Source organism: Gopherus evgoodei, chromosome 16 (genome assembly GCF_007399415.2).
Source record: "Gopherus evgoodei ecotype Sinaloan lineage chromosome 16, rGopEvg1_v1.p, whole genome shotgun sequence".
NCBI lineage: Eukaryota > Metazoa > Chordata > Testudines > Testudinidae > Gopherus > Gopherus evgoodei.
This window is the reverse complement of record NC_044337.1, coordinates 12,840,099-12,851,497: the sequence shown is the minus strand read 5'-3', so window position 1 is coordinate 12,851,497 and position 11,399 is coordinate 12,840,099. Positions and strand designations below refer to the sequence as shown.

General features: G+C 58.5%; 1 protein-coding gene across 1 annotated transcript in view; it reads right to left on the bottom strand.

Annotated features, from left to right (window-relative positions):
* Positions 1-1,596: 1,596 nt before the first annotated feature.
* ENG (endoglin) overlaps positions 1,597-11,399 on the bottom strand; it is a 60,979-nt gene continuing 51,176 nt past the window's right edge. The window contains exons 12-15 of the mRNA XM_030535760.1: positions 8,762-9,016; positions 7,924-7,984; positions 4,271-4,366; positions 1,597-3,440 (exon numbers count right to left, since the gene is read on the bottom strand). Coding sequence (XP_030391620.1) covers positions 3,322-3,440; positions 4,271-4,366; positions 7,924-7,984; positions 8,762-9,016 — 531 coding nt within the window. The 3' untranslated portion in view covers positions 1,597-3,321. The remainder of the gene's footprint in view (positions 3,441-4,270; positions 4,367-7,923; positions 7,985-8,761; positions 9,017-11,399) is intronic.

Below are 11,399 nucleotides of genomic sequence, written 5' to 3'. Positions count from 1 at the left end.
GATTTTTTTAAACCTCGCTCACTGCTCTGCTTTCTCAGGAGGGAGGTTTCCAGAATCAGGGCACAGGCCTGTGGGGGCTTCAGGTGGGAGGCTGCCGGCTGCTCTGATGCCCATTGCAGGCGGGTGTGTGCTGCGAAGGGCATGAGGGAGGTGTTGGCCTAACTCAGAACGATGCAAAGGGAAGGGGCCAGGCAGTGAAATGGGGGAACTGGAACAGCTGCGGAGTGGGAGGGTTCCCTGTCCCAGCCTGCCCGTGTCACTGCATTCTCCACAGGGCACTGGGGCATGGGCTGGGCTATCCGCTTGGAATCCCGGGCAGGGCTGAAGCTGCTGCTGAGGGAGCACCGTGGCTTTTGGCTATTCATAAATCTTGGCTGGGTCCTGCTCCAAGTACCCCCGGCCCCAGCCAGGTTTTTGCCTAGCGGATGCCCATCTGCGCACAGGTGTTTCCTGCAGGGCTTAGCCAAGCTGGCTTCATCCCTGGATCCCAACTACCCTGTTCTGCACGTGGCCCCCGTCCACCGGACCTGCAGGGTGGGGTGTTGGTGGAGCTGGTGAACACGGGACTGGCCTGGGTGCTGCTGCTTAAGGACCCAGTTACCGTGTACGTGAGTGGTGTTAAATCTGGGCAAGCTGACTGCAGCTCCCCAGGTGGGGGGCATAGCTGCTCATGGGGCTGCTGACACTAGCCAGGCACCAGCATCAGGGGGAATTAGTCCAGGCTTACATGAAGCTTCCTTTGACTGTGGCCAACCTGGCTGGTCCCTTCCACACAGCGCGGCGGCTCCAGGTGCCTGGGTAAAAGCAGGCGTGCCCACGCAGGGAGCTGTTTTCTCCTGCTTCGCTTTGCAGGGTTCTTACACCTGCACCCCAGACAAGGCCGCTCAGGGGAGGAAGTGAGGGGCTGGGCTGGGCTGGGCTGGCTTTGGCCAAGGCAGGGCTGGGGCTGGCTCTGCTCAGGGTGTGGCTCCCAGGTGGCTTAGCTGAGCTGTGGGCTGGGGCAGGGAGCTGGGCTAACCCAAGGCCTTTGGGACTCGGGCAGCTTGGTGCTCTACTGACGGCAGCAGCACTACCTGCAGGAGCAGCATCTCCCACCACAGCAGCCAAGGCAGCCCCCAGCCCCCAGCCCCAGGGCCCAGAGAAAGAGCTGGCTTTGGCTTTGCTGTTTCCCCACCCGCCTGGGGCAGCTTGGCCCTTTCTGGCAGCTGCCTGTCAGCCCAGGGCCACTTGGTGCTGGGATGAGCCTGGCAGGCTGTGTGGAAACAAGGAAGGAGCTCGCCCCTGTGCCATGTTCTGCCGCTTGGGGAGCAGGCTGCTGCTCTGGGTTTCCTGTTGTCGAAGTGAGGCTGGGCCAGGGCCAAGGCCATGCTCTTTGGGCCAGCCCAGCTGTTGGGGGCCGGCCGCTTGCACAGCTGCATGTGCACAATGCAATGGAAACCTGAACAGCATCTGCCTCTACCAGAGAGAGGGTGCGTGGGCCTGGTTTGGGGCTGGGCTGGGGTAAAAAAGGAAAAGCTAGAAAGGGGCGTGTGCTGTTTGCGGGTCCGTTCCCCGTGCTGAGTGGGCTGGCCAGGGCCAGGAATAATCTCCGCAGGCTCTGGTAAACCCAAGACACATTTTATTTATACATTATCATGGTTACAAGGGGTCACTACACATATTTACAGACCAAGGACAGGCGGTGCGGTGGCCTGCCGGGGCCCGGACACAACCCTGGTGCGGGGAAGGCAGGGCAAGGCCCAGCAGGTGCGCTGTCTCGCCCCCTTGCCCTAGGGCTGTGTCTGGCGCACACATAAATACCCGCTCGGCCAGGCTGAAGGCAGCTCGGCTCCCACGCCGCCTCTGCCCCACAGCCTGAATGATTTTGGTTGGTACAAAAAGAAAAGGTACAGAGTTGCCCACCTTCTGTTAGTAACTGACATGCCCCTCAGCACCGCTGCTGGGTAACTGCAGGGCTAGTGGGGTATATACAGTAAGGAATGCTGGCTGTGCCACAGCACAACGGGGCCACGACTGCCTGGCCCTGAGCTCTGTGCCACCGCCCAGCCAGGTGACCGGGGGGAGGGGGCACTCCCTGCCTGCTACAGTCGGGGGAGCTGACTCCCAGTTCCTATTTGCTCTCTGGGTGCTCACGCCTTTCCAACGGCATGGCTATGCTCCAGCAGGGGGGGGCGACAGGGGAGAGGAATCACTCCCCACTGCCTGCCCAGATCAGTGGGAGGGGGTCCCTGACAAGGAACTGGGCTAGGGTGGAACGAATCCCTCCAGCAGGAAAACCCCGTCTGGTCCCTCCCACTAGCCCTGCCTGGGAACCTGACTGCCCCTTCCCTGGCTGACTGTGGTCGCGCAGCTGCTGGCCGAGCACCCAGGTGCCACTAGGGGACTTGCTGATTTCAGCTGCCCCACCTGCGACAAAGTGGGAGACCGGCAGCGCCTTGACAGGCTGATGGGGGGGGGAAGCATGTGCATGTTGGATTGGGTATAAGCAGCCGACTTGGGAGCTCCCCGGCTGCGGCTGAGCCCTGGGGAAAGGGCTGGGCTCATGCTGATTGAAGCTCTGCTGTGAGCGACAGCGCGTCTGAGTGGACACATCATTCATGGACTGTATCCCACGGATCTCGCAGACAGTGATTCTTCAGTCGGGGCCAGGAGGGCTGGAGGGATTGGCAGTGAGCAGGGGCCTTTCACCTCTAGTTTGGGAATTGGACAGTGGCAGCAAAAGCCGAGCCCACTCCTCGACTAGAGGGACCCCGTGAGGGGAGTTCAGGCATTACACCCTAGTCAGGCTTTGGCCCCTCTCCTAGGGCAGCCTGAAAAGGGGGCAGATGGAGGGAGATCCGGGGGGCCATCTCTGCATTAGGAAATGGACAGATGCCCCCAGCCCCTCTCAGCTGGCCACTGAACAGCTGCAGGGGAGAGTTACAGGGATTTTGGGCAGAGAACGACTGGCCTAGAAGTGAAAGTCTCCCTGGGCCACCTGCTCTCTCTACATGCTGCCTGCTGGTCCTCATGCTCCCACTCCCGGCCTGTGGCCTGGCCTGGTACCATGCTGCTGATACCTTCCTTGGGTTAGCTGGGGCCGTGGAGAGCTGGTTGGCGTGTTGCTCCCAGAGTGCATGAAAAGTGCTGGCGCGGCTGCTCCTCTCAGCGGTGCCTGTCCAGCGGAGCAGCCTATGAGGGATGGGCCCCATTGTCTTTTCCCCCCAAGCTGTCCCTGGGTCGGGGAGCTCAGCTGCCTGCGGCTCTGCTGAGGTCCATGGGCGGGAGCTCCCGGGCAGCCCCTCTCTCCCCGAGGGGTGGGGGTTCCGGGTGGCCTCCTGCCTAGGCCATGCTGCTGGTGGAGCAGGGGGTGCTCTGGGTGCTGCCGATGCTGTGATTGGGGCTGCTGCTCTCGGAGGCCGGGGCGTTGGTGGAGACGGGCTGCAGCTTGGCCATGGGGCCTGGAGTATGTTACATGTCAGAAAAAATGGAAAATGTTAGGCAGGCGCCCGCCAGGGGTTATTTCCCCTGCAAGGCCAGAGGGGCTGCTCCCAGCCAGTCAGGGGCTGCTGAGGGAACCGAGCACATGTGGCGGCTCCTCCTCCCCCTGCCCAATCACGGCCCTTTCAGTGCTGAGATAAGCCAATTGCCCGTGTTTACACTGGCCCTGGAAGGAAAAGGCCTGAGTGGGCAGAGATAAACCGATCAGCTGGTCCCCGCTGGGACTGGCCGCCTATTCAGGAGGGTGAGAAGGCCACAGGCTGCAGGATTTTGTTGTGATACTGGCTCTTTTTGCAGATAAGCTTCCAGGCAAGGCAGAGGGAACAACTGCTCTGCCCTTGGGAACAGGAGCAAGGCTCCCGCAGCAGCAGCCGTGAGATCCTCGGACAGAGCTGGGGCCTCACCCCAGCAACAATCCTCCTCGCGCCCTGCTGGAGGCCTCGGGAAAAGGGCCGGGTGGACTGTACCAACATGCCAGCATCTTCCCTGGCTCGAGGTGGGATGGGGCTACAGGGCTGATGCACTGGTTGGGGATCTGGCCCGAAGCGTCTCTCGCTGGGCACCAGCACTATAGCATGAAGGCTGCGTCACATCCTGGAGCAGCCCAACAGCTGACCAGCACCTGCCAGCCGAGAAGTCCCCCTGCCCCGCAGCACTCCAAGGAGCGACCCCGGCTCCGGCTGAGCAGACCGAGCTCACCCCAAAGCCCTGGCACTGGGAACCATGCAGTGGGGGCGGGGCAGAGGGAGGGTGACCAGAGAAGAGACGAGGCGAAGCAGCAGATACTCACGGGTATGGGAGTAAATGCACCAGAGCGCCGCGGTGAGGAGGGTGCCGATTAAGAACGCTGCGAAGGTGATCCCCACAACTGCTTCTATCCCTAGGCCTGGATCCGCACAGGAGAGAGGAGCATTGAAAGCAATCAGCATGTTTCCCCAGACGGGGGCCACCCTCTGCTCTCCTATAGCACCCACCCGCCCCGGCTCCTGCCAAGATAACACACTATGGAGCCTTCTCTCTGCCCACAGTCATGACTTCTGTACTGAATCCCATCCACTGCTGATGGGCCAGCAAGAGACGCCCCTGCTTCCTGCCCCAGAGCCTCCCTTTTCCACGCAGGCACCAGGCCCAGGTGAACCCATGGTGGGAACTGAACTCCGGGGCGATAAGCAGGGCACAGGTTAGCCCTGCAGGGTGGATCTGGCTGAAAGGCCTGTGGAAGGAGGTGACGGCTTGGTTTGTAAGGGCTCCACTCCCCTAGCAGAACCGGAGCGGCAGCTCATTGGCTGTGCAATAGTCTGAGCGCAGATATGTGCCAGTCCCACCAGGCAGGACCAAAGCGTGCCAGTGACTTGAAATTAACCAGTTAAAGGGAGACAGACAGAGAGCAAAGCAAATGGCTTCCAAGTGGCCTTGCCCCCCAGCCCCTCTGCATCAGTCTGACTCTGCCCCTCTGCCGCGGGGAGGTAGGGGACGTTTAGAAATGGTCAGAAGCAGGTTTCTCTGCAAGCAGCAGGCTCACAGCCTCTCTCCTGCCACGCTGCCCATGCACTTTGGGCCCCACAGTCCTGCAAGCTGCTGCACGCTTTGGACATTTGTTCCTCTCCTTAGGCCGGGTCTGTCCGAACAGCACTGCAGCGGTGCAGCCGTGCCGATCCAGCTGTGCCACTGCAGCGCGTTGGGTGGAGCAGCTCTGTGCTGACAGGCTCTCCCAGTGCCATAAAATGCTGAGCACTACCTTGGTGCAGCACTGAAACGCAGCCACCTCTAGGCGTGGGCGTGGCAGCTGCTTGGCAGCGCACAGGAACACTACACTGATGGTGGATTTTCTGCAGGCAGGTTAACAAGGAATGCCTGGCAGTTGAAACCACACAGAGGTTTCCAGATGAGGCTGAATGTAGTTAAACACTAGTGGGGAGGTGGGGGGGGCGCACCCCTTGGGATCTTTCATGGGCACAGGTATTCAGGACATCAGTGCCTCACCTCCAAAGAGAGCAATGCCAGCAACACAGCCCCCCACGGCCGCCACCCGGGGGCACTGGCTCAATACGGACTCAGAGAAGAATCACACCACCGCTGCCTGCAGAACCCAGCCAAGGAACCATCAAGCCCTTGCTCTGATTTATTTATACTGTGCTTGCTACGGTCTCTCAGTACCTTGCTCAGGTGGCTGGATGCAGACTGAATGGCAGAGGTCGAAACCGGTCTGGTTGGCTAATGGTTCCTGGCCTCCTCTCAGTCCCTGATTCCATCCCCCTAGAGGGAGCAGCTCTCTTCTGGTGAGCCCAGCAGCTCCTCTCTGTGGCTGTCTCCGGGCCGCAGTGTTCATTAAACTGCCCGGGGATGTGAGACGTGTGTGTTTGAGTGTGTGATGTGCGGAGCGAATTCCAATCAGGGCTCGCTGGTGTCAAAAGCCTTTCCTTGCTTTGTTGTGCTGCTGTCCTGGGGGAGCTGAGCAAACAGAGGCAGGAAGAGGGGACCAAGGTGGGAGGAAAGCAGGAAATCATCCATTCTTGGATGGCGCTGAAGATTCATTCCTGCCTGGAAAGGATTCAGCTGGGCAGGAAGCCGGGCCACGCTCCCTCGCATGGAGCGACTGCAAAAATAACCGCTATTGGAGCCATCAGCAGGACGTCTCCCTCGCGACTGCTTGGAAGGTTCAGCCAGGGGAGACTGGCATGCAAGGAAACTGCTTCTCAGGGGCTGAGGTCACCTGTCCATTATCATCCCCACGTCTGTGTCTTTCGGACGCACCTGCCCCATGCCAGGTGCTGTTCACACGCAGGCACAGCTCCTGCCCCAGTGAGCTCACCAGCACTCTGCCTTCACATAAAGCTCTGTGCAGCATCGCCAACCCCAAAGATTTGGAAATCAGGAGCCAGTCCCCCCCCCCCCCACGGCAGGAGATCTTAAAAATAACACATTCCAGGGTCTTGGCTTCCTCCTGGTGGGTCTTGAGATGATAGGAGTCATGCTGTCTAGCTTTTCTCTGCAGCCACCAGGGCCAGAAGTGTCCTGGTTTGTAACAAAAGCCGAGCCTGTCACCTCCATCCTATGACTCCAAGAGCTGGAGCTTGAAGACAAACTCTAGCCATCACCTGACCGCATTAAAATGGCAAGGCTTGGCCACACTATATTTGTCTATTAGAGATCAACTCCTCCCAAGAGCTTTTCCCACAGAGAGATTCTGATTTCCAGGATTTTGCGGAGAGGATAAAAATGAAGTGGTTGGTACTAAATGCAAACACCAAACTGGACTAATAATGCTTCTACATCCATGCAGCGTCCTTCGTTCAGAATGACCCAAAGTCACTTTACAAATGCTAGCTACAAGAATCACTACACAAATCAGTGAAATGCAGCAACCTCTGGGGTGAGAGACGGCTGCTAGTTAACAGCTACACAAGAAAGTTTGGGACAGGAAGTAAAGGATACTGCATCCAATTGCCACCAGGCTCTTTTGACTGAGTCCTCTCCAAGTTGGGCTGTTTCCTATCACACCAAGACAAGTTTACATGGGCTCTGGCTCACATCAGAACTTCGCTTCCCTTCCCCGCCCCCTCGCAGCCTGTTATCCTGCGCAGACAACTGGTGCACAGTCACTGTGCACAGCTTCCTGTAGGTCAGCGCCTGGCCCGGCCACAACCCCTAACCCCTCTCTAGGGAGACCGGCTGAGACATCGCACGGCTCTGTCACAACAGCCTCAGCAGGGAATGCAGATCAAGGAGAAATGACAAGAAGAAAAGCAGAAGGAAGCTGCCAGGAATTTGATAAGAGCGCCAGCAGGACGGCTCTGTGGAAAAGCCTGTGTTAAGTCTTGGGCTCAGAGCCAGACTGACCCCTCTCCCCCTAGCCTCAACCAGGATGAAGGCATCTCACTTGCTGCAGCCTGGGCAAGCCAGGCACCCTGCGATGGCCAGTTCTCAGGATGGCTCCCGCCAGCCTCTGGCCTGTGGAGTTCTGTATCTCACATGGTAGCAAGGCAGCTCTGCCACGTCTCATGGTCATTCAAGTGCCTCCCCTTTTGGAGAGGAACATACCGCGCCCTGGGTCCTGCTGTCCCGCCCTGGGCATTGCTTCCCAGTTACAAGGCGTCCCACCTGCGATCACGTCTTTCCCCATTCAGCCCATTTCTGTGGGTGCAACCACATTTCTCTTTGAACTGGTATTTCTCTCCTGTCTATTCACCCCAGCCCCATTAGCCCAGCTCCCATTCTCCAGCCGAGGGAAGGCGCTAATCCTGCCAGAAGATCCTTCATCGAACTGAAACTCGGCAAGGACTATGAGACACTCTCTGCTCCCACGTGTGCCTGGACCTCCCACCAGGGACAATCTAACGAACGTGCAGGCCAGGGTCCATGCCGATCCACCCTCACTGTGTGGCTTGGCTCCAGCTCTCAGCTCTGACCCAATGTGACATGACAAGGAGATCGTGAACTCACTGGAAGGTGGAGGTCTGGTGTCCTGCAGCGTCACCTCTAATGTTTCCATGCTGGTGCTGCCCTGTGATTTTGAGAAAAAACCCGAGGGTTAAGATGAGCTGTGCACATCTCTGCCCTGTCCAGCGAGAGAGCCCTGAGTACTGCACGGATCCCCCAGCAGCTGGTCTCAAGGCTATAGCAGGAGGGGTGAGCACATGGCGTCACCCTGGGAAGAGACCTCCTGGCCTTGTGGCTAAGGTGCAGGCCAGGGAGACAGGAGACCTGGATTCTATCCCTGGCTCTGCCACAGGACCAGTGCCCAGGTGACCCAGGGAGGCTCAGTTTCTCCTGTAAATGGGGATACCGATTCCCAGCCTGATTCGTTCCTGTTTCTAACGTACTTTGGGGCTCTTGGGCAGTAGGTGCACTATGCACCCCTGGCCACGGCTCCGCTGCTCTTGGGAACAAAGAGGCGACGACACCCCCAGCTTGTGCCCCGTGCAAAGGCTACGGCAGTGGCCCGGAGGGAGGGACACGGGGGCTAGTCTGCGCCCTGCGATCCAGTGCAAACCCCTCTCGGCTCGGCAGGGCGGTGCAGTGAGAGCGATGCCTGTTAACCTCCGTCCAGCCTTGTGTGTGTGTCGTCTGGTGTCGGGAATGGGACAGAGCTGCACGTCAGCAGCCAGCCAGCGGGACACGGGAACGGAAGCCCTGGACCCTCCCATCGGTGCCTGCCTCCCCCCGGCTAGGGCAGTGGGAACAGCCCCCTCGCTCGACAGATGGCAAAGGGTCCTGGGCCAGGGTCACGCCACCAGGCCTCCTGGGGGTGCCCGGGAAGGAGATGACCCCCCACACTCACGTTGAAACGCCAGGCCACTCGGCACGACAGGGTGGCGCAAGGAGGAAAGGGTCCTCCCCCAGCCGGACTGTAGATGAAGCTGAACCGATGGAGCTCCCGGCCCAGAGTGGCTTCTGTTGGCTCGAGGACAGTCTCTGCTTGGCTGAGTGGTGCAACAGGCTGGATCAGGAGCTGCTGAGGCTCCTCAGCAGAAATCTGCAGAGAACACTCCTTCACCTCCAGGAATGTCAGGGGAATGCCAGCCCGAAACGAGACCTGCAGAGGGGCAGCAGGAGAACAAGAGTTCAGTTAGCAGGTCTCGGGGGTTGTATCTCATCTCCGTATCTGGACTGGCAGGGAAGGAAGCCAAAGGATCCACCCATGTACCAGCTGAAGACAAGGGAGCAAGCCAGCCCCAATCTCCAGTTGATGATGTAGCTTCCTCTTGGGTGAGTACAAGCACTCGCAGGCCTGGGTGGGTGCTTCTCTGAGGCGTGGGTCCTGGATGCAATGAAGCTCTGTCCGCACTGGGATCAGAACAGGGCTACTCCAATCATGTTTACCCACCACTGGCGTGGCAGAGTTCTAGCAGGGTTTCTGTCACCAGCACAGACATCAATCCTCCTCCTCCATGTCAAAGGCGTGGGTGTTAGGGGATCTGCCAAACCATGCTGGGTGCAGGCAGTGCATGTACCAGGAAAAGCAGAGAGAGCGGGAGGTAGGCCAGATGCTGGAGATCTTAGCCACCACCATGCCATGGACACCAACTTTGGGTACCTATCTCCCAAGGAATCTGCAGAGGCTACCTGCTCCCCACGGCACCGGGGGTTACTCTAGCTCAGCCCAGGTGCTTAAGGGGAAGGCTGTGGTCTGGCTGCAGGACAGCGAGAGAGGGGAAGATGCTGCTGAGTCGAGGGCGCTCCACGCTCGGTGACCACAGGACAGCTGAACCCGACAGTGGTGAGCTTTCCTCAGGGTAAGAGACTTTGCTTTCGTGCTACAAGCATCACCCCTGGGGATTAAGGCTTTGTTGATTGCACAACACTGTTTTTGCCTGCCGAGTTAGTCCACTGCCTTACGCTTGGGTTTCTGACATGGCTTTAGTAATTCCCTGTCCACTCTGGTCTGGGCCAATGTACCAGAACTCACACTGCAACTGCAGCATTTAATGCGCAGCGGTAGCTGGCCTGGATCTGATCCCTCTGCGCAGACAGCGCCGGGCTGTAAGGGCCGGATCCAACGCCTGCCCTTGTTCTCTGGGCTTTGGGTCAGGCTGATGACAGCCACATGGCTGGCAGAGCTTGCACAGACTGGGTTTGCGGACAACCCTTCATCTGACTGATAAACGGTCAGAAAATCTACAGTCCTAATTCCTGAGCCAGAAGAGTTTGAGCAGGAAGCTATGACCACATGAAGAGGCTGGAGCCACCTTGTTTGGGAAAAGTGATTAGCCCTGATAGACACTGACCCCTAAACCTGATTTGTGGACGGAGAGAGAGGGGCCATTCCGAACCATCTGCAATCAAAGAACCATTTCCCTGCCAATTGTCTGACACACACTGTGTATCCTGGCGCAAAGAGAACAGCGGAGAGGAAAGCTAGTTATTTACCTTCCCCCAGCCGGAAGGCCCCGATGAGCTATCAGCACCTGTCACCAAGGCCCAAATGCTTACAGACGGGATGTGGAAATAAGAGAGACACCAAGCCAAGGGCTCTGTTTCCGGCAGAGCCTTCTGACATGATCCAGGTTGCTCAGTGATATGTTATCATCTTTACTCTCACAAAACATTCTATTAAGACCTAGGCCTGAGTCATCCGAGACCCGATTATCATAGAAGTGTAGGACTGGACGGGACCTTGATAGGTCATCGATTTTAGTCCAGTCCCCTGCACTCAAGGCAGGAATGTGCTAAACCCTTTACAACCCTGTACCTGCCTAACTGGGGCAAGGTACCATACCTTGTATACACCCACAGGCATAGTCTGACTGGGGTCATTCTGTGGCACAGTCTGTCTTCATCTAACACAGCGACACTCTCTAGCCGGGAGAATGTCTCCACCCTCAGCCAAGGTGCATTGTGGTTTGTGCAGCCAGACCCTCACGAGCACAGCTGAAAACAGCAGCGTAGATGCAGCGGTGTGGGCTTCAGCACGGGCTGTGCAAGCGCACCAGGGTACGTACGCGTGCGGCTCGCCTGCACCGAAGCTTGTGCTGCCACGTCTACATGGCTACTTTGGGCTGGGCTGGCACTGGTCTGCCTGCATGGCACTCCCCCCTCGCACTGCAGGGCAGGTTGTCCCAAATGCTCTTGTGTCTGTAGGAAGCCAGAGGCTGACACAGTCGGAGTGCTGGTTGCAGGAGTAGCCTCGGTCAGACTGTTCCCTGTGCACGGGGAGTGAGGCTGGGTGGATGTGGAGGCAGCCTTGGCATGGAGAGGGAGTTTGGGACAGGTCAGATGGGCCCAGGAACAGGTCCATGTTCACATGCCATCCTTGGCAATTAGTTCTCCCCCCGAGTTCACTTCCAAGGACCTGCTCTCCCCTTCCCGTACACACTACTTGTGTGAGTAGCATAAGGCAGGGGAGTGCCGCTGGCTCCATGCAAACTCCTTCCCACGCCAGCTCTACCGACTACCCTTCATCCTGAGCTGTAGCCTGA